Source organism: Phalangium opilio, unplaced genomic scaffold, assembly GCF_054372755.1.
Source record: "Phalangium opilio isolate 3A_F unplaced genomic scaffold, DU_Popi_V2 ptg000095l_1, whole genome shotgun sequence".
NCBI classification, from domain to species: Eukaryota; Metazoa; Arthropoda; class Arachnida; order Opiliones; family Phalangiidae; genus Phalangium; species Phalangium opilio.
This window is the reverse complement of record NW_028324200.1, coordinates 3,248,529-3,266,353: the sequence shown is the minus strand read 5'-3', so window position 1 is coordinate 3,266,353 and position 17,825 is coordinate 3,248,529. Positions and strand designations below refer to the sequence as shown.

The 17,825-nt window shown below is 36.2% G+C and overlaps 1 protein-coding gene, 16 non-coding genes and 22 pseudogenes across 18 annotated transcripts; 1 reads left to right on the top strand and 38 right to left on the bottom strand.

Moving 5' to 3' along the window:
- Nucleotides 1-84: 84 nt before the first annotated feature.
- Nucleotides 85-203, bottom strand: LOC149635434 (5S ribosomal RNA). Its single transcript, XR_016373113.1, has one exon. It is a non-coding gene; the product is annotated as a 5S ribosomal RNA (ribosomal RNA).
- A 131-nt stretch (nucleotides 204-334) lies between these two features.
- LOC149635433 (5S ribosomal RNA) lies at nucleotides 335-453 on the bottom strand. The gene has a single exon (XR_016372960.1). It is a non-coding gene; the product is annotated as a 5S ribosomal RNA (ribosomal RNA).
- A 136-nt stretch (nucleotides 454-589) lies between these two features.
- Nucleotides 590-708, bottom strand: LOC149635432 (5S ribosomal RNA; annotated as a pseudogene).
- A 139-nt stretch (nucleotides 709-847) lies between these two features.
- On the bottom strand, nucleotides 848-966 carry LOC149635431 (5S ribosomal RNA; annotated as a pseudogene).
- A 128-nt stretch (nucleotides 967-1,094) lies between these two features.
- Nucleotides 1,095-1,213, bottom strand: LOC149635430 (5S ribosomal RNA; annotated as a pseudogene).
- Nucleotides 1,214-1,344: 131 nt separating this feature from the next.
- LOC149635429 (5S ribosomal RNA) lies at nucleotides 1,345-1,463 on the bottom strand (annotated as a pseudogene).
- Nucleotides 1,464-1,594: 131 nt separating this feature from the next.
- LOC149635428 (5S ribosomal RNA) lies at nucleotides 1,595-1,713 on the bottom strand. Its single transcript, XR_016373112.1, has one exon. It is a non-coding gene; the product is annotated as a 5S ribosomal RNA (ribosomal RNA).
- Nucleotides 1,714-1,844: 131 nt separating this feature from the next.
- LOC149635427 (5S ribosomal RNA) lies at nucleotides 1,845-1,962 on the bottom strand (annotated as a pseudogene).
- Nucleotides 1,963-2,093: 131 nt separating this feature from the next.
- On the bottom strand, nucleotides 2,094-2,212 carry LOC149635426 (5S ribosomal RNA; annotated as a pseudogene).
- Nucleotides 2,213-2,344: 132 nt separating this feature from the next.
- Nucleotides 2,345-2,463, bottom strand: LOC149635425 (5S ribosomal RNA). Its single transcript, XR_016373014.1, has one exon. It is a non-coding gene; the product is annotated as a 5S ribosomal RNA (ribosomal RNA).
- A 129-nt stretch (nucleotides 2,464-2,592) lies between these two features.
- On the bottom strand, nucleotides 2,593-2,711 carry LOC149635424 (5S ribosomal RNA). The gene has a single exon (XR_016372612.1). It is a non-coding gene; the product is annotated as a 5S ribosomal RNA (ribosomal RNA).
- A 131-nt stretch (nucleotides 2,712-2,842) lies between these two features.
- Nucleotides 2,843-2,961, bottom strand: LOC149635423 (5S ribosomal RNA). The gene has a single exon (XR_016373013.1). It is a non-coding gene; the product is annotated as a 5S ribosomal RNA (ribosomal RNA).
- A 130-nt stretch (nucleotides 2,962-3,091) lies between these two features.
- Nucleotides 3,092-3,210, bottom strand: LOC149635422 (5S ribosomal RNA; annotated as a pseudogene).
- Nucleotides 3,211-3,341: 131 nt separating this feature from the next.
- Nucleotides 3,342-3,460, bottom strand: LOC149635421 (5S ribosomal RNA). The gene has a single exon (XR_016373108.1). It is a non-coding gene; the product is annotated as a 5S ribosomal RNA (ribosomal RNA).
- A 131-nt stretch (nucleotides 3,461-3,591) lies between these two features.
- Nucleotides 3,592-3,710, bottom strand: LOC149635420 (5S ribosomal RNA). Its single transcript, XR_016373097.1, has one exon. It is a non-coding gene; the product is annotated as a 5S ribosomal RNA (ribosomal RNA).
- A 130-nt stretch (nucleotides 3,711-3,840) lies between these two features.
- Nucleotides 3,841-3,959, bottom strand: LOC149635419 (5S ribosomal RNA; annotated as a pseudogene).
- A 138-nt stretch (nucleotides 3,960-4,097) lies between these two features.
- Nucleotides 4,098-4,216, bottom strand: LOC149635418 (5S ribosomal RNA). Its single transcript, XR_016373465.1, has one exon. It is a non-coding gene; the product is annotated as a 5S ribosomal RNA (ribosomal RNA).
- A 131-nt stretch (nucleotides 4,217-4,347) lies between these two features.
- Nucleotides 4,348-4,465, bottom strand: LOC149635417 (5S ribosomal RNA; annotated as a pseudogene).
- A 131-nt stretch (nucleotides 4,466-4,596) lies between these two features.
- On the bottom strand, nucleotides 4,597-4,715 carry LOC149635416 (5S ribosomal RNA; annotated as a pseudogene).
- A 131-nt stretch (nucleotides 4,716-4,846) lies between these two features.
- On the bottom strand, nucleotides 4,847-4,965 carry LOC149635415 (5S ribosomal RNA). The gene has a single exon (XR_016373447.1). It is a non-coding gene; the product is annotated as a 5S ribosomal RNA (ribosomal RNA).
- Nucleotides 4,966-5,094: 129 nt separating this feature from the next.
- On the bottom strand, nucleotides 5,095-5,213 carry LOC149635414 (5S ribosomal RNA; annotated as a pseudogene).
- A 130-nt stretch (nucleotides 5,214-5,343) lies between these two features.
- On the bottom strand, nucleotides 5,344-5,462 carry LOC149635413 (5S ribosomal RNA; annotated as a pseudogene).
- Nucleotides 5,463-5,592: 130 nt separating this feature from the next.
- On the bottom strand, nucleotides 5,593-5,711 carry LOC149635412 (5S ribosomal RNA; annotated as a pseudogene).
- Nucleotides 5,712-5,842: 131 nt separating this feature from the next.
- Nucleotides 5,843-5,961, bottom strand: LOC149635411 (5S ribosomal RNA). The gene has a single exon (XR_016372971.1). It is a non-coding gene; the product is annotated as a 5S ribosomal RNA (ribosomal RNA).
- A 130-nt stretch (nucleotides 5,962-6,091) lies between these two features.
- Nucleotides 6,092-6,210, bottom strand: LOC149635410 (5S ribosomal RNA; annotated as a pseudogene).
- A 138-nt stretch (nucleotides 6,211-6,348) lies between these two features.
- LOC149635409 (5S ribosomal RNA) lies at nucleotides 6,349-6,467 on the bottom strand (annotated as a pseudogene).
- Nucleotides 6,468-6,598: 131 nt separating this feature from the next.
- On the bottom strand, nucleotides 6,599-6,717 carry LOC149635408 (5S ribosomal RNA). Its single transcript, XR_016373099.1, has one exon. It is a non-coding gene; the product is annotated as a 5S ribosomal RNA (ribosomal RNA).
- Nucleotides 6,718-6,848: 131 nt separating this feature from the next.
- Nucleotides 6,849-6,967, bottom strand: LOC149635407 (5S ribosomal RNA; annotated as a pseudogene).
- Nucleotides 6,968-7,098: 131 nt separating this feature from the next.
- LOC149635406 (5S ribosomal RNA) lies at nucleotides 7,099-7,217 on the bottom strand. Its single transcript, XR_016373086.1, has one exon. It is a non-coding gene; the product is annotated as a 5S ribosomal RNA (ribosomal RNA).
- A 129-nt stretch (nucleotides 7,218-7,346) lies between these two features.
- Nucleotides 7,347-7,465, bottom strand: LOC149635405 (5S ribosomal RNA). The gene has a single exon (XR_016373075.1). It is a non-coding gene; the product is annotated as a 5S ribosomal RNA (ribosomal RNA).
- Nucleotides 7,466-7,604: 139 nt separating this feature from the next.
- Nucleotides 7,605-7,723, bottom strand: LOC149635404 (5S ribosomal RNA; annotated as a pseudogene).
- Nucleotides 7,724-7,860: 137 nt separating this feature from the next.
- LOC149635403 (5S ribosomal RNA) lies at nucleotides 7,861-7,979 on the bottom strand (annotated as a pseudogene).
- A 131-nt stretch (nucleotides 7,980-8,110) lies between these two features.
- Nucleotides 8,111-8,229, bottom strand: LOC149635402 (5S ribosomal RNA). The gene has a single exon (XR_016373537.1). It is a non-coding gene; the product is annotated as a 5S ribosomal RNA (ribosomal RNA).
- Nucleotides 8,230-8,360: 131 nt separating this feature from the next.
- Nucleotides 8,361-8,479, bottom strand: LOC149635401 (5S ribosomal RNA; annotated as a pseudogene).
- A 131-nt stretch (nucleotides 8,480-8,610) lies between these two features.
- LOC149635400 (5S ribosomal RNA) lies at nucleotides 8,611-8,729 on the bottom strand. The gene has a single exon (XR_016373064.1). It is a non-coding gene; the product is annotated as a 5S ribosomal RNA (ribosomal RNA).
- Nucleotides 8,730-8,859: 130 nt separating this feature from the next.
- LOC149635399 (5S ribosomal RNA) lies at nucleotides 8,860-8,978 on the bottom strand (annotated as a pseudogene).
- A 138-nt stretch (nucleotides 8,979-9,116) lies between these two features.
- On the bottom strand, nucleotides 9,117-9,235 carry LOC149635398 (5S ribosomal RNA; annotated as a pseudogene).
- Nucleotides 9,236-9,367: 132 nt separating this feature from the next.
- Nucleotides 9,368-9,486, bottom strand: LOC149635397 (5S ribosomal RNA; annotated as a pseudogene).
- A 1,074-nt stretch (nucleotides 9,487-10,560) lies between these two features.
- Nucleotides 10,561-11,607, top strand: LOC149635396 (beta-1,4-glucuronyltransferase 1-like). 2 transcript variants are annotated; one of them, XM_089850897.1, is made up of 3 exons: nucleotides 10,561-10,620; nucleotides 10,688-11,290; nucleotides 11,365-11,607. In XM_089850897.1, exons 2-3 carry the CDS (start codon nucleotides 11,076-11,078, stop codon nucleotides 11,384-11,386), a joined length of 237 nt encoding a protein of 78 aa, XP_089707023.1. In that variant the 5' UTR covers nucleotides 10,561-10,620; nucleotides 10,688-11,075; the 3' UTR covers nucleotides 11,387-11,607. The 2 variants fall into 2 exon arrangements, with proteins under 2 accessions (XP_089707023.1, XP_089707022.1); XM_089850896.1 differs by having other exon boundaries at nucleotides 10,564-11,290.
- Nucleotides 11,608-17,825: the final 6,218 nt, after the last annotated feature.

The following is a 17,825-nucleotide window of genomic DNA, read 5'->3' as shown; positions in this document are numbered from 1 at the left end:
GCATTTTTTCTAAAAATAAAAAAAGAAACTCTGTTTGCTTTTCTCATATCTGGTGGATTTTAAAAAAGGGAACTAAACTGTAAAAGACAACGGCACGCAGTGTTCCTAAGTGGTCTCCCTCCCAAGTACTGACTGCGCTCGACGCTGCTTAACTTCGGTGATCGGACGAGAACCGGTGTTTTCAGCGTGATATGGCCGTTGCCGAGAACTTTAGTTAGTTATTCGAATTTAAAACTAATTTGACAAATTACCCTTCTGCATGTTTGAAAAAAAAGAAACTCTGTTTGCTTTTCTCATATCTGGTGGATTTTAAAAAAGGAAACTAAACTGTAAAAGACAACGGCACGCAGTGTTCCTAAGTGGTCTCCCTCCCACGTACTGACTGCGCTCGACGCTGCTTAACTTCAGTGATCGGACGAGAACCGGTGTTTTCAGCGTGATATGGCCGTTGCCGAGAAATTTAGTTAATAATTCGAATTTAAAACTAATTAGACAAATTACCCTTCTCCATGTTTTTTTTTAAAAAAAAGAAACTCTCTTTGCTTTTCTCATATCTGTTGGATTTTAAAAAAGGAAAAGAAAGTGTAAAAGACAACGGCACGCAGTGTTCCTAAGTGGTCTCCCTCCAGAGTACTGACTGCGCTCGACGCTGCTTAACTTCGGTGATCGGACGAGAACCGGTGTTCTCAGCGTGATATGGCAGTTGCCGATAACTGTGGTTAGTTATTCGAATTTAAAACTAATTAGACAAATTACCCTTCTGCATGTTTTCAAAAAATAAAAAAAAGAAACTCTGTTTGCTTTTCTCATATCTGGTGGATTTTAAAAAAGGAAACTAAACTGTAAAAGACAACGGCACGCAGTGTTCCTAAGTGGTCTCCCTCCCAAGTACTGACTGCGCTTGACGCTGCTTAATTTCGGTGATCGGACGAGAACCGGTGTTTTCAGCGTGATATGGCCGTTGCCGAGAACTTTAGTTAGTTATTCGAATGTAAAACTAATTTGACAAATAACCCTTCTGCATGATTGAAAAAAAAGAAACTCTGTTTGCTTTTCTCATATCTGGTGGATTTAAAAAAAAAATACACTGTAAAAGACAACGGCACGCAGTGTTCCTAATTGTTCTCCCTCCCAAGTACTGACTGCGCTTGACGCTGCTTAATTTCGGTAATCGGACGAGAACCGGTGTTTTCAGCGTGATATTGTCGTCGCCGAGATCTTTCGTTAGTTATTCGAATTTAAAACTAATTTGACAAATTACCCTTCTGCATGTTTGAAAAAAAGGAAACTCTGTTTGCTTTTCTCATATCTGGTGGATTTTAAAAAAGGAAACTACACTGTAAAAGACAACGGCACGCAGTGTTCCTAATTGGTCTCCCTCCCAAGTACTGACTGCGCTTGACGCTGCTTAATTTCGGTGATCGGACGAGAACCGGTGTTTTCAGCGTGATATGGCCGTCGCCGAGATCTTTAGTTAGTTATTCGAATTTAAAACTAATTTGACAAATTACCCTTCTTCATGTTTGAAAGATAAGAAAATCTGTTTGCTTTTCTCATATCTGGTGGATTTTAAAAAAGGAAACTACACTGTAAAAGACAACGGCACGCAGTGTTCCTAAGTGGTCTCCCTCCCAAGTACTGACTGCGCTCGACGCTGCTTAACTTCGGTGATCGGACGAGAACCGGTGTTTTCAGCGTGATATGGCCGTTGCCGAGAACTTTAGTTAGTTATTCGAATTTAAAACTAGTTTGACAAATTACCCTTCTGCATGTTTGAAAAAAAAGAAACTCTGTTTGCTTTTCTCATATCTGGTGGATTTTAAAAAAGGAAACGACACTGTAAAAGACAACGGCACGCAGTGTTCCTAAGTGGTCTCCCTCCCAAGTACTGACTGCGCTCGACGCTGTGTACTTCGGTGATCGGACGAGAACCGGTGTTTTCAGCGTGATATGGCCGTTGCCGAGAACTTTAATTAGTTATTCGAATTTAAAACTAATTTGACAAATTACCCTTCTGCATGTTTGAAAGATAAGAAACTCTGTTTGCTTTTCTCATATCTGGTGGATTTTAAAAAAGGAAACTACACTGTAAAAGACAACGGCACGCAATGTTCCTAATTGGTCTCCCTCCCAAGTACTGACTTTGCCTGACGCTGCTTAATTTCGGTGATCGGACGAGAACCGGTGTTTTCAGCGTGATATGGCCGTTGCCGAGAACTTTAGTTAGTTATTCGAATTTAAAACTAATTTGAAAAAAAAACCCTTCTGCATGTTTGAAAAAAAAGAAACTCTGTTTGCTTTTCTCATATCTGGTGGATTTTAAAAAAGGAAACTACACTGTAAAAGACAACGGCACGCAGTGTTCCTAAGTGGTCTCCCTCCCACGTACTGACTGCGCTCGACGCTACTTAACTTCGGTGATCGGACGAGAACCGGTGTTTTCAGCGTGATATGGCCGTTGCCGAGAACTTTAGTTAGTTATTCGAATTTAAAACTAATTTGACAAATTACCCTTCTGCATGTTTGAAAAAAAGAAACTCTGTTTGCTTTTCTCCTATCTGTTGGATTTAAAAAAGGAAACTAAACTGTAAAAGACAACGGCACGCAGTGTTCCTAAGTGGTCTCCCTCTCAAGTACAGACTGCGCTCGACGCTGCTTAACTTCGGTGATCGGACGAGAACCGGTGTTTTCAGCGTGATATGGCCGTTGCCGAGAGCTTTAGTTAGTTATTCGAATTTAAAACTAATTTGACAAATTACCCTTCTGCATGTTTGAAAAAAAAGAAACTCTGTTTGCTTTTCTCTTATCTGGTGGATTTTAAAAAAGGAAACTACACTGTAAAAGACAACGGCACGCAGTGTTCCTAAGTGGTCTCCCTCCCACGTACTGACTGCGCTCGACGCTACTTAACTTCGGTGATCGGACGAGAACCGGTGTTTTCAGCGTGATATGGCCGTTGCCGAGAACTTTAGTTAGTTATTCGAATTTAAAACTAATTTGACAAATTACCCTTCTGCATGTTTGAAAAAAAGAAACTCTGTTTGCTTTTCTCATATCTGGTGGATTTGAAAAAAGGAGACTACACTGTAAAAGACAACGGCACGCAGTGTTCTTAATTGGTCTCCCTCCCAAGTACTGACTGCGCTTGACGCTGCTTAATTTCGGTGATCGGACGAGAACCGGTGTTTTCAGCGTGATATGGCCGTTGCCGAGAACTTTAGTTAGTTATTCGAATTTAAAACTAATTTGACAAATTACCCTTCTGCATGTTTGAAAAAAAAGAAACTCTGTTTGCTTTTCTCATATCTGGTGGATTTTAAAAAAGGAAACTACACTGTAAAAGACAACGGCACGCAGTGTTCCTAAGTGGTCTCCCTCCCAAGTACTGACTGCGCTCGACGCTGCTTAACTTCGGTGATCGGACGAGAACCGGTGTTTTCAGCGTGATATGGCCGTTGCCGAGAACTTTAGTTAGTTATTCGAATTTAAAACTAGTTTGACAAATTACCCTTCTGCATGTTTGAAAAAAAAGAAACTCTGTTTGCTTTTCTCATATCTGGTGGATTTTAAAAAAGGAAACTACACTGTAAAAGACAACGGCACGCAGTGTTCCTAAGTGGTCTCCCTCCCAAGTACTGACTGCGCTCGACGCTGCTTAACTTCGGTGATCGGACGAGAACCGGTGTTTTCAGCGTGATATGGCCGTTGCCGAGAACTTTAGTTATTATTCGAATTTAAAACTAATTTGACAAATTACCCTTCCGCATGTTTGAAAAAAAAGAAGCTCTGTTTGCTTTTCTCATATCTGGTGGATTTTAAAAAAGGAAACTACACTGTAAAAGACAACGGCACGCTGTGTTCCTAATTGGTCTCCCTCCCAAGTACTGACTGCGGTTGACGCTGCTTAATTTCGGTGATCGGACGAGAACCTGTGTTTTCAGCGTGATATGGCCGTTGCCGAGAACTGTGGTTAATTATTCGAATTAAAAACTAATTAGACAAATTACCCTTCTGCATTTTTTCTAAAAATAAAAAAAGAAACTCTGTTTGCTTTTCTCATATCTGGTGGATTTTAAAAAAGGGAACTAAACTGTAAAAGACAACGGCACGCAGTGTTCCTAAGTGGTCTCCCTCCAGAGTACTGACTGCGCTCGACGCTGCTTAACTTCGGTGATCGGACGAGAACCGGTGTTTTCAGCGTGATATGGCCGTTGCCGAGAACTTTAGTTAGTTATTCGAATTTAAAACTAGTTTGACAAATTACCCTTCTGCATGTTTGAAAAAAAAGAAACTCTGTTTGCTTTTCTCATATCTGGTGGATTTTAAAAAAGGAAACGACACTGTAAAAGACAACGGCACGCAGTGTTCCTAAGTGGTCTCCCTCCCAAGTACTGACTGCGCTCGACGCTGTGTACTTCGGTGATCGGACGAGAACCGGTGTTTTCAGCGTGATATGGCCGTTGCCGAGAACTTTAGTTAGTTATTCGAATTTAAAACTAATTTGACAAATTACCCTTCTGCATGTTTGAAAAAAACGAAACTCTGTTTGCTTTTCTCATATCTGGTGGATTTTAAAAAAGGAAACTAAATTGTAAAAGACAACGGCACGCAGTGTTCCTAAGTGGTCTCCCTCCCACGTACTGACTGCGCTCGACGCTGCTTAACTTCGGTGATCGGACGAGAACCGGTGTTTTCAGATTGATATGGCCGTCGCCGAGATCTTTAGTTAGTTATTCGAATTTAAAAATAATTTGCCAAATTACCCTTCTGCATGTTTGAAAGATAAGAAACTCTGTTTGCTTTTCTCATATCTGGTGGATTTTAAAAAAGGAAACTACACTGTAAAAGACAACGGCACGCAGTGCTCCTAAGTGGTCTCCCTCCCAAGTACTGACTGCGCTCGACGCTGCTTAACTTCGGTGATCGGACGAGAACCGGTGTTTTCAGCGTGATATGGCCGTTGCCGAGAACTTTAGTTAGTTATTCGAATTTAAAACTAATTTGACAAATTACCCTTCTGCATGTTTGAAAAAAAAGAAACTGTTTGCTTTTCTCATATCTGGTGGATTTTGAAAAAGGAAACTACACTGTAAAAGACAACGGCACGCTGTGTTTCTAATTGGTCTCCCTCCCAAGTACTGACTGCGCTTGACGCTGCTTAATTTCGGTGATCGGACGAGAACCGGTGTTTTCAGCGTGATATGGCCGTTGCCGAGAACTCTAGTTAGTTATTCGAATTTAAAACTAATTTGACAAATTACCCTTCTGCATGTTTGAAAAAAAAAGAAACTGTTTGCTTTTCTCATATCTGGTGGATTTTAAAAAAGGAAACTACACTGTAAAAGACAACGGCACGCTGTGTTCCTAATTGGTCTCCCTCCCAAGTACTGACTGCGCTTGACGCTGCTTAATTTCGGTGATCGGACGAGAACCGGTGTTTTCAGCGTGATATGGCCGTTGCCGAGAACTCTAGTTAGTTATTCGAATTTAAAACTAATTTGACAAATTACCCTTCTGCATGTTTGAAAAAAAAAGAAACTGTTTGCTTTTCTCATATCTGGTGGATTTTAAAAAAGGAAACTACACTGTAAAAGACAACGGCACGCAGTGTTCCTAATTGTTCTCCCTCCCAAGAACTGTGTGCGCTCGACGCTGCTTAACTTCGGTGATCGGACGAGAACCGGTGTTTTCAGCGTGATATGGCTGTTGCCGATAACTGTGGTTAGTTATTCGAATTCAAAACTAATTTGACAAATTACCCTTCTGCATGTTTGAAAAAAAAGAAACTCTGTTTGCTTTTCTCATATCTGGTGGATTTTAAAAAAGGAAACTACACTGTAAAAGACAACGGCACGCAGTGTTCCTAAGTGGTCTCCCTCCCAAGTTCTGACTGCGCTCGACGCTGCTTAACTTCGGTGATCGGACGAGAACCGGTGTTTTCAGCGTGATATGGCCGTTGCCGAGAACTTTAGTTAGTTATTCGAATTTAAAACTAATTTGACAAATTACCCTTCTGCATGTTTGAAAAAAAGAAACTCTGTTTGCTTTTCTCATATCTGGTGGATTTTAAAAAAGGAAACTAAACTGTAAAAGACAACAGCACGCAGTGTTCCTAAGTGGTCTCCCTCCCACGTACTGACTGCGCTCGACGCTGCTTAACTTCAGTGATCGGACGAGAACCGGCGTTTTCAGCGTGATATGGCCGTTGCCGAGAACTGTGGTTAATTATTCGAATTAAAAACTAATTCGACAAATTACCCTTCTGCATTTTTTCAAAAAATAAAAAAAGAAACTCTGTTTGCTTTTCTCATATCTGGTGGATTTTAAAAAAGGGAACTAAACTGTAAAAGACAACGGCACGCAGTGTTCCTAATTGGTCTCCCTCCCAAGTACTGACTTTGCTTGACGCTGCTTAATTTCGGTGATCGGACGAGAACCGGTGTTTTCAGAGTGATATGGCCGTCGCCGAGATCTTTAGTTAGTTATTCGAATTTAAAACTAATTTGACAAATTACCCTTCTGCATGTTTGAAAGATAAGAAACTCTGTTTGCTTTTCTCATATCTGGTGGATTTTAAATAAGGAAACTACACTGTAAAAGACAACGGCACGCAGTGTTCCTAAGTGGTCTCCCTCCCAAGTACTGACTGCGCTCGACGCTGCTTAACTTCGGTGATCGGACGAGAACCGGTGTTTTCAGCGTGATATTGCCGGTGCCGAGAACTTTAGTTAGTTATTCGAATTTAAAACTAATTTGACAAATTACCCTTCTGCATGTTTGAAAAAAAAGAAACTCTGTTTGCTTTTCTCATATCTGGTGGATTTTAAAAAAGGAAACTAAACTGTAAAAGACAACGGCACGCAGTGTTCCTAAGTGGTCTCCCTCCCACGTACTGACTGCGCTCGACGCTGCTTAACTTCAGTGATCGGACGAGAACCGGCGTTTTCAGCGTGATATGGCCGTTGCCGAGAACTCTAGTTAGTTATTCGAATTTAAAACTAATTTGACAAATTACCCTTCTGCATGTTTGAAAAAAAAGAAACTCTGTTTGCTTTTCTCATATCTGGTGGATTTTAAAAAAGGAAACTACACTGTAAAAGACAACGGCACGCAGTGTTCCTAAGTGGTCTCCCTCCCAAGTACTGACTGCGCTCGACGCTGCTTAACTTCGGTGATCGGACGAGAACCGGTGTTTTCAGCGTGATATGGCCGTTGCCGAGAACTTTAGTTATTATTCGAATTTAAAACTAATTTGATACATTACCCTTCTGCATGTTTGAAACAAAGAAGCTCTGTTTGCTTTTCTCATATCTGGTGGATTTTAAAAAAGGAAACTACACTGTAAAAGACAACGGCACGCAGTGTTCCTAAGTGGTCTCCCTCCCAAGTACTGACTGCGCTCGACGCTGCTTAACTTCGGTGATCGGACGAGAACCGGTGTTTTCAGCGTGATATGGCCGTTGCCGAGAACTTTAGTTAGTTATTCGAATTTAAAACTAATTTGACAAATTACCCTTCTGTATGTTTTCAAAAAATAAAAAAAAGAAACTCTGTTTGCTTTTCTCATATCTGGTAGATTTTAAAAAAGGAAACTACACTGTAAAAGACAACGGCACGCTGTGTTCATAATTGGTCTCCCTCCCAAGTACTGACTGCGGTTGACGCTGCTTAATTTCGGTGATCGGACGAGAACCGGTGTTTTCAGCGTGATATGGCCGTTGCCGAGAACTGTGGTTAATTATTCGAATTAAAAACTAATTAGACAAATTACCCTTCTGCATTTTTTCAAAAAATAAAAAAGAAACTCTGTTTGCTTTTCTCATATCTGGTGGATTTTAAAAAAGGGAACTAAACTGTAAAAGACAACGGCACGCAGTGTTCCTAATTGGTCTCCCTCCCAAGTACTGACTTTGCTTGACGCTGCTTAATTTCGGTGATCGGACGAGAACCGGTGTTTTCAGAGTGATATGGCCGTCGCCGAGATCTTTAGTTAGTTATTCGAATTTAAAACTAATTTGACAAATTACCCTTCTGCATGTTTGAAAGATAAGAAACTCTGTTTGCTTTTCTCATATCTGGTGGATTTTAAATAAGGAAACTACACTGTAAAAGACAACGGCACGCAGTGTTCCTAAGTGGTCTCCCTCCCAAGTACTGACTGCGCTCGACGCTGCTTAACTTCGGTGATCGGACGAGAACCGGTGTTTTCAGCGTGATATTGCCGTTGCCGAGAACTTTAGTTAGTTATTCGAATTTAAAACTAATTTGACAAATTACCCTTCTGCATGTTTGAAAAAAAAGAAACTCTGTTTGCTTTTCTCATATCTGGTGGATTTTAAAAAAGGAAACTAAACTGTAAAAGACAACGGCACGCAGTGTTCCTAAGTGGTCTCCCTCCCACGTACTGACTGCGCTCGACGCTGCTTAACTTCAGTGATCGGACGAGAACCGGCGTTTTCAGCGTGATATGGCCGTTGCCGAGAACTCTAGTTAGTTATTCGAATTTAAAACTAATTTGACAAATTACCCTTCTGCATGTTTGAAAAAAAAGAAACTCTGTTTGCTTTTCTCATATCTGGTGGATTTTAAAAAAGGAAACTACACTGTAAAAGACAACGGCACGCAGTGTTCCTAAGTGGTCTCCCTCCCAAGTACTGACTGCGCTCGACGCTGCTTAACTTCGGTGATCGGACGAGAACCGGTGTTTTCAGCGTGATATGGCCGTTGCCGAGAACTTTAGTTATTATTCGAATTTAAAACTAATTTGATAAATTACCCTTCTGCATGTTTGAAAAAAAAGAAGCTCTGTTTGCTTTTCTCATATCTGGTGGATTTTAAAAAAGGAAACTACACTGTAAAAGACAACGGCACGCTGTGTTCCTAATTGGTCTCCCTCCCAAGTACTGACTGCGGTTGACGCTGCTTAATTTCGGTGATCGGACGAGAACCGGTGTTTTCAGCGTGATATGGCCGTTGCCGAGAACTGTGGTTAATTATTCGAATTAAAAACTAATTAGACAAATTACCCTTCTGCATTTTTTCAAAAAATAAAAAAAGAAACTCTGTTTGTTTTTCTCATATCTGGTGGATTTTAAAAAAGGGAACTAAACTGTAAAAGACAACGGCACGCAGTGTTCCTAATTGGTCTCCATCCCAAGTACTGACTTTGCTTGACGCTGCTTAATTTCGGTGATCGGACGAGAACCGGTGTTTTCAGAGTGATATGGCCGTCGCCGAGATCTTTAGTTAGTTATTCGAATTTAAAACTAATTTGACCAATTACCCTTCTGCATGTTTGAAAAAAAAAGAAACTCTGTTTGCTTTTCTCATATCTGGTGGATTTTAAAAAAGGAAACTAAACTGTAAAAGACAACGGCACGCAGTGTTCCTAAGTGGTCTCCCTCCCACGTACTGACTGCGCTCGACGCTGCTAAACTTCAGTGATCGGACGAGAACCGGTGTTTTCAGCGTGATATGGTCGTTGCCGAGAAATTTAGTTAATAATTCGAATTTAAAACTAGTTAGACAAATTACCCTTCAGTAGTATATCCCCCCACTTCGTACCTCCGTAGGTGTAGAATGTAGGTGTAGAATGTAGGTCAAGGTCACCAGTGTAGGTCAATGACCTATGACGTAATGAGTGACGTAATCAACGACCCCTCGCCGCCGGGGAAGCCCCTCGCGGGGAAACCCGCGCGCCCCCTCGCGGGAAAATACCGCGCGCCGCCTCGCGGGAAAACCGCGAAATTTGAAAACCGCGCGCAAACTCGCGGTGAGTCTGCGCATGCGTATGACGGTCTCTTCAACTGTATCTGTGACGTCATTGGCGGGAAAACACCTGTCAGTCTCTTCTACAACTGTATTTGTGACGTCATTGATAAGAGACGAGAATTTATTAAACGTACATGGCCAAGGGTTAATGATAGGTTGAAAGTTGTGCAATCCATTGTAATTTTTAGTTTGACTCAAAATTTTAACCTTTTTTCAAGGAGTTTATTTTGATTATGGTATTGTTTTTAATGGTAATTAAAAGGTCCACGTAAAAGCGTAATTAATATATAAGAAATTCATCTTAGACGTAATAGTAGAAAGCAACTGTATCTGTAACGTCATTGGCGGGAAATTCTACAACTGTATCTGTGACGTCATTGATAAGAGACGAAGATGAATGGATAGCTTTAAACGTACATTGACAAGGGTTAAATAGAAAATCTTTCTTTGAGAAAGTGTAATTATGGAAAATAAGTTAAGCCGAGTGTATTATAACAGTGAAAGTCCTCTCAGTTACGGTAGCGCAAAGAAATTGAAACAAGGAGTGAAAAATGTTTCGAAGAAAAAAATTAAGACTTGGCTTCAGTGTCAGCCAACATATACCATTCACAAAGCAAGGAGGATATACTTTCCAAGAAATCGTACTTACGTTACAACAGTCAGTGAAGTATTTCAGTGCGACTTGATCGATCTACGAAATCTTAAGAAAATAATAAAGGGTTTCAATATATTCTAACTATTATTGATATCCTCTCAAAATATGCTTGGAAAAATAAAACTAGTAAAGAGGTTTTGAAAGCTTTACGGAGAGTTATTAAAGAAAGCCGTTACGAATTAATGTTGATCAAGGTAGTGAATTTTTATCAAAATTGTTTAAAGATTATTTAAGAAAAGAGGGAATAAGTTTTTATACTAGTGTAGGTGCAACTAAATGCGGAGTAATTGAAAGGTTTAATAGAACTTTAAAGGATAAAATCTTCAAGTTGTTAACTAGAACGAAGAAACTAAATTACATTGATGCCTTACCAAAAATAATGAAATTCTACAATGCAACTGTACATTCAAGTACTGGTTTCGCTCTTATTGATGTCAATGAGAAGAAATTCCACCACAGAATTTGTATTAGTCTTAGACGTCGATATGATGCCCAACGATAACCTCCACGAAATGTTCCTGGAGTATGCCTGAGAAAATAGGCTCTTTCTCGAATCTCGAAAAGATGATAAAACTGTTTACGTTGTACCCGCATTCGAAATGAAAGAAATAGCCCAAATACCCAAGGATAAAACGGACAACGTTTGGAAATGATGGACGCCCACCTCTTTTACATTGAGCTTTGTTGGAAATGTCAGAAACATATTGACTACGAAGCCTGGTATAGAGAACCAATGACTAATAAGTTAGCTGTCATTTTTGAAGTCTTGTGGAGAGATCCTTGGGAACCTTTCTTCTTCAGCAGAAATTCAGCGCCTTATCATGATGAATGGTTTAGACAATATGGCTTTAATTTAAAAGTCAAGTAAGACCAAGATACCACCGTGTCTAGAAAGAAGAAACCATCGATAATTAACCCATTGATTAATATCTTTGCAGGTTTGCGAATTACACGTTGTAGGATACAAATTTTCAGTTTTAAATAACGCTTTTGTCATCCATAAGGGCCTGAAAATGGCCAACTCATTCCATAAAGAAAAGGATACCGATCAAGAAAAGAACCGTATCTTATTTCGACAGTTTAAAACTGAACTATAGGAAAAATATCCAGACTGATCCAGGAGGTGTTACTGATCTCGAAGCTTCCATTTACATGAAAAATATAAAACGTACAAAAAAGATGTAATTTATCAGGATAGTTTTAAAGAGTAAGTAAAAATAAAATCAAATCTACCTTACATTGTGTATAAAAACAATGGTCCCGGAAGCTTTGGAACAGATTTTGGCTGTTATGAAAAAACTGTCTCCAATGAGGAACTCTATTCAGATAATATAGGAGTTAAATGGTGTATATTCGTACAAGTTATTCTTATAATGACGTTATTTAATGTAAAGATTTGTATTTTAAAATAGGGATTTTGCTCATAAACTTGCATTGGTTTTGATAAGTAATCCAAATGTACCTATTCATACTTTGGACCTATCAAATAACCTAAAAGAAGATAAAGGTAATATATTTTCTAACGAAAAAAGAAATATCAAAGACAAATAACAACAATAGCTCTTCATTGTATTTCTTAATGAAATATCTCTTGTCAATTAATTGTAAAGAAAAACAGAAAATAAATGTTACCAATAAACATTGTGGTGAACTTTTTATGAGGATATTATTTCTGCATTTTTCATAATAGCGCTGAACTGCCTATCTGTACGAGGTTGAATTCAGGGTTCGTACAAACCTGGGAAACTGGGAAAACTTTCAAAAATTCAGTGTTTTTTCTTCTTGGCGGTCTAGTGTAAACATGTTTTACTGTGCTTTGGTGTGTTTTATTGTAGTTTTGTTGTGGTATAGTGTAGTTTTAGAGTGTTTTATTGTACTTTTATTGTGTTTTATTGTAGTTTTATTGTACCTTAGTGTATTTTTTTGTGTTTTACTGTGTTTTATTGTAGTTTTATTGTATTTTATTGTAGTTTTATTGTACTTTTAGTGTATTTTATTGTGTTTTATTGTACCTTAGTGTATTTTATTGTGTTTTATTGTACCTTAGTGTATTTTATTATGGTATAGTGTAGTTTTAGAGAGTTTTATTGTACTTTTATTGTACTTTTAGTGTGTTTTACTGTGTTTTGGTTTGGTTTTATTGCGTTTTACTGTGTTATGGTGTGTTTTTATTGTAGTTTTAGTGTATTTCAGTGTATTTTGTTGTAATTTAAGTTATTTGTCATAAATTCACAAAGTTTCTGTAAGACTCAATATCATATTGAACATAATAATACGTGGAACAAAGTATTTAGTTTATTATTAGTTTATTTAGTTTATTATTATTATTAGTTTATTATTATTATTAGTTTATTTAGTTTATTATTATTATTTAGTTTATTATTATTATTAGTTTATTTAGTTCATTATTAGTTTATTATTATTAGTTTATTTAGTTTATTATTATTATTTATATATATTGTGCATTTATAACATTAAAGTAAAACGAAATAAATTTCCTTACCTACATCCCCAATATAACTCCAAAATTATTATGATATTTTTCGTTTGAATCAACTAACCATTCCACGAACATCTGTCACGACAAAACGGAAACAGTAGGTGTACCATTTTTGAACGCTTTTCTCCCAATACCAGTTCAGTATAAATCTCTTCAACTAGAAAGTGTATTTTATTGTCCTTTTAGTGTATTTTATTATGGTATAGTGTACTTTTAGTGTGTTTTATTGTACTTTTAGTGTACTTTTAGTGTATTTTATTGTGTTTTACTGTGTTTTATTATTGTTTTATTGTACCTTTGTGTAGTTTTATAGTGTTTTATTTTACTTTTAGTGTATTTTATTGTAGTTTTATTGTACCTTAGTGTATTTTATTGTACTTTTATTGTATTTTATTATGGTATAGTATATTTTATTGTGTTTTACTGTATTTTATTGTAGTTTTATTGTAATTTTAGTGTATTCTATTGTGTTTTACTGTGTTTTATTGTAGTTTTATTGTACCTTAGTGTATTTTATTATGGTATAGTGTACTTTTAGTGTGTTTTATTGTACTTTTAGTGTATTTTATTGTGTTTTACTGTATTTTATTGTAGTTTTATTGTACTTTTAGTGTATTTTATTGTGTTTTACTGTGTTTTATTATAGTTTTATTGTACCTTTGTGTAGTTTTAGTGTTTTTGTTTTACTTTTAGTGTATTTTATTGTGTTTTACTGTATTTTATTGTAGTTTTATTGTACTTTTAGTGTATTTTATTGTGTTTTACTGTATTTTATTGTAGTTTTATTGTACCTTAGTGTATTTTATTGTACTTTTATTGTATTTTATTATGGTATAGTGTATTTTATTGTGTTTTACTGTATTTTATTGTAGTTTTATTGTAATTTTAGTGTATTCTATTGTGTTTTACTGTGTTTTATTGTTGTTTTATTGTACCTTAGTGTATTTTATTATGGTATAGTGTACTTTTAGTGTGTTTTATTGTACTTTTAGTGTATTTTATTGTGTTTTACTGTATTTTATTGTAGTTTTATTGCAATTTTAGTGTATTCTATTGTGTTTTACTGTGTTTTGTTGTAGTTTTATTGTACCTTAATGTATTTTATTGTAATTTTAGTGTATTTTATTATGGTATAGTTTAGTTTTAGAGTGTTTTATTGTGCTTTTAGTGTATTTTATTGTATTTTACTGTGTTTTATTGTAGTTTTATTGTACCTTAGTGTATTTTATTGTAGTTTTGTTGTGGTATAGTGTAGCTTTAGAGTGTTTTATTGTACTTTTATTGTGTTTTATTGTAGTTTTATTGTACCCTAGTGTATTTTTATTGTGTTTTACTGTGTTTTATTGTAGTTTTATTGTACTTTTAGTGTATTTTATTATGGTATAGTGTACTTTTAGTGTGTTTTATTGTACTTTTAGTGTATTTTATTGTGTTTTACTGTGCTTTATTGTAGTTTTATTGTAATTTTAGTGTATTCTATTGTGTTTTACTGTATTTTATTGTAGTTTTATTGTACCTTAGTGTATTTTATTGTACTTTTAGTGTATTTTAGGTTTTCGTGACACCTTAAGCAATATGGTTTTTTGTTGGGGCACGCAAAAACATTTTCTAATTTAAAATAGTCTTTTACAACGTGATTACCGTGACGCCAATCGGGAATATTGTGCGGTAATTGTGAGGGGCGCGTCATAACATAATTGTACTGTAGAAATGAAAGTTTATAATGTGCTTTAACTCGAGTGTCGAAACATCTTGTGCTGAAAGATAGTTTAAAATGTTTGAATCGAGATACTCACCGGTTGTAGCGAGTGATTCTTCAAGTTCAGTAGCGATATGACTGGGTAAACAACCCGAATAAAGATCATGCCGAGAAGCGAGTTCATACTCGTATAGTATATTAAAAGTTTTGCTCGACGCTACTTTAGCCAAGGTATACAGACAAGGTATATTCGACAAAGACATGACTATTGTTATGGCGGGGAGAATTTAATAGTTTGTAGATCTGAATACAGTGAATTATTGCTATTAGTGAAGTTGGTTATCCAACAGATATACTTTTCGTCACAACCGAATATAACCTCAAGTATCATTGGTTCGCTCGTTAACGTATCTGCCTTTAAACTCGTTGTTCTATGTATCACGAGTTCGAATCCCCTTAGCGAGAGTCCTTAACAAGCGAACCAAGGTTACTTTTGTAAAGGATATATTTTTATAATAAACAGTTGTTTTCATAAAGCGAAAACAAGGTTGGTTGACGTCAAAGATAATTGGAAATATATTTTGCTCTCTTATAAGTAACAGTTGCTTTTATAAAGTAAAGACAAGGTTAGTTGATGTCAAATATAATTCGACGTATGACGTCAAGGTTAGCCATGATAAAAATTTATTTTGCTCCTTTATAACTTACAGTTGTTGGTTATAGACTTCGTTCCATAAAATACTATCAAACTAGCTAGGACCCAAGGATTCGTTATACCTAAAGGTGAATAATATAGCGCCTATACCGTGTTATATTTTGCTTCGTTATAATTAACAGGTGTTTTAATAAAGCGAAAACAAGGTTGGCGTCAAAGGTAATTCGAAATATACGTATGACGTCAAGGTTATAATATATTTTCCTCCGTTATAACTAACAGCTGTTTTTGTAAAACGGAAACAAGATTTTTTTTACATCTATGTTAGTTCAAAATGTACTTATTTTAACGTGATACGTAGACCGCTTTAGATCTAGTATATAACCCCGCAAGTCGCGGCGTACAATCACTTGAGGCAATATATCTCGACCATAAACTAAATTCTCTCGATGCCTTTAGACATGGTAAGATTTTTTTTTCCACGTTTTTAAAAACTGCATGTCCAAATGTATCATTATTGTCTTTAGACGGCAAATCAAACGTGGGAAACTATCGAAATTAAATTTAACGAGAGCGACAATATCGGTGTAAAATTAGTTAAATTAAACAATAAATTATATGTAGATATTAGAAGATACGCTTTTAAAAAACCCCTTATATATGGAATATGTATTTCGATAGACGTGATAGAAGAAGTTAAAAAAAATTTAAGCAAACCATGCAGTACCATAAAACAGACCCTATGTTTCCCGGGAATGTTGGAACTGGAAAATTTTAAAGATACGGGCTATTTATTAACAAAATATAGGGGGGAAATGCGCGAAAAAAAATTAAATTTAAAGTTTGATGAGGTACCAGAAGTTGTCAGTCTTATAGACAAAGTTTTAAAGAAAATACCTGTAACTGTATAAGAAATTTGAAAATGTACGCAATAAAGAATTTTTAAAACGTATTTTTAGAAAAATTAATACTTTTTTTTATTTTAGAACTTGTAGTGTATATTATTTTAGATATTTTAGTTTGTTTCCTAGGTCTACGTCAAGAGTTTTATTTCGAGTCGCGCCTAAGATCAAATAGAAAACATGTCATCATCCGAAGAAGAGCCTTTGGATCTTTCCTATTTCAATCCTAAAAGGTTTTACGAATTATCAAAAGTTAACCAAACTGTCTCTCGAAAGTTCAACTGTTTAGCCTCTGAATATAAAATAATTTTTAAAGACCTTCATATGCTCAAATTGACAGAAGTATATGAACAATTGAAAAAAATCTTTCAATCCATTATAGAGACAATTTTAGAATCTTCTCCAGGTTACAATAGCGTTAGATTTTGTGTTAGGTCTGACTTACTGGAAAATGCTATAAATTTAAATTTTATGGCCCTAAATGAGTTAACGGCGGAAAGATTAATGACTGCCATTAGTCAAGTAAGTCAAAGCCGAAGAAATTTTTTTCTCGAGGGTGATGTCAGGCTCGATGCTATATTTTTAAACGTTAATGTACCAATATCAGGTCGTCGATCTGTTAAAAATAGATCGATGATAGCTCTCGACAAATATATTCAGAAAGGAAGGACATTTTTACCCATAATTAACGATGATGAACTATGCGTATCAAGAGCAATCGTTTGCGGGACGATGGTTGCTGATTTAACATATTTAAAGAAACAAAAGCTTAGTACTTTGACTTTTGATTTTAATCGTTATAGACGTATACAACTAGGTCATAGACCTTTGCAAAAAGAAGAAGCGTTAAAGCTTCATGCCAAGGCTAATGTGCCTATTGGTCCCGTTAGTTTAGACAAAATTTCAATGTTTCAAAAAGTATTGCAACCCGAGTATCAAATAGTTATTTTCAGTGCTAATGATAATTTCAAAAAGGTTTATCAAGGTGAAATGTTTTCGGAGAAAAAAATTTTTTTATTACAAATAGATCAACACATGCACGTCATTAAAAGTTTAGCCAGTATGTTTGGGGCCAAGTCGTATTGCAACACGTGTTTAACAACGTTTACTAAATTTAATGACGCAAAAAAACACAAATGTTTTAATCAAAAAATCAAATGTTGGCGTTGTTACTCTGAGACCTTTCACGAAGACCTTCAGATTGAAATATCTCGCTGCCAAAGCTGTAATAGATACTTTAAAGGGCCTGAATGTTTCCAATTTCACATAGAAAATGACACTTGTTTAAAAATTAAACGGTGCTTAAAATGTTGCAAAGAAATTCGCGATGACAAACATAAATGTCTTACATCTTGTTCTAGATGTAAAATTGAGCACCCTCCCAAAATGTGTTACGTTCAACCCCTTGATGATACTTTTAAAGAAACTAGATTTTGTTATTTTGACTGTGAAACTATTGATATGAACTCTAAACATACCCCAGTTCTATTAGTTTCGGCCATGCAAATTAATGATACCGAATACGATTATCAAATTTTTAGAGGTTTTGATTGTGTTGATAAGTTTATGAAATATCTGACCCAAACAGAAGATGAGACATCTTATACAAGGAACAATAAACGAATAAAAATAAGTAAACCTAA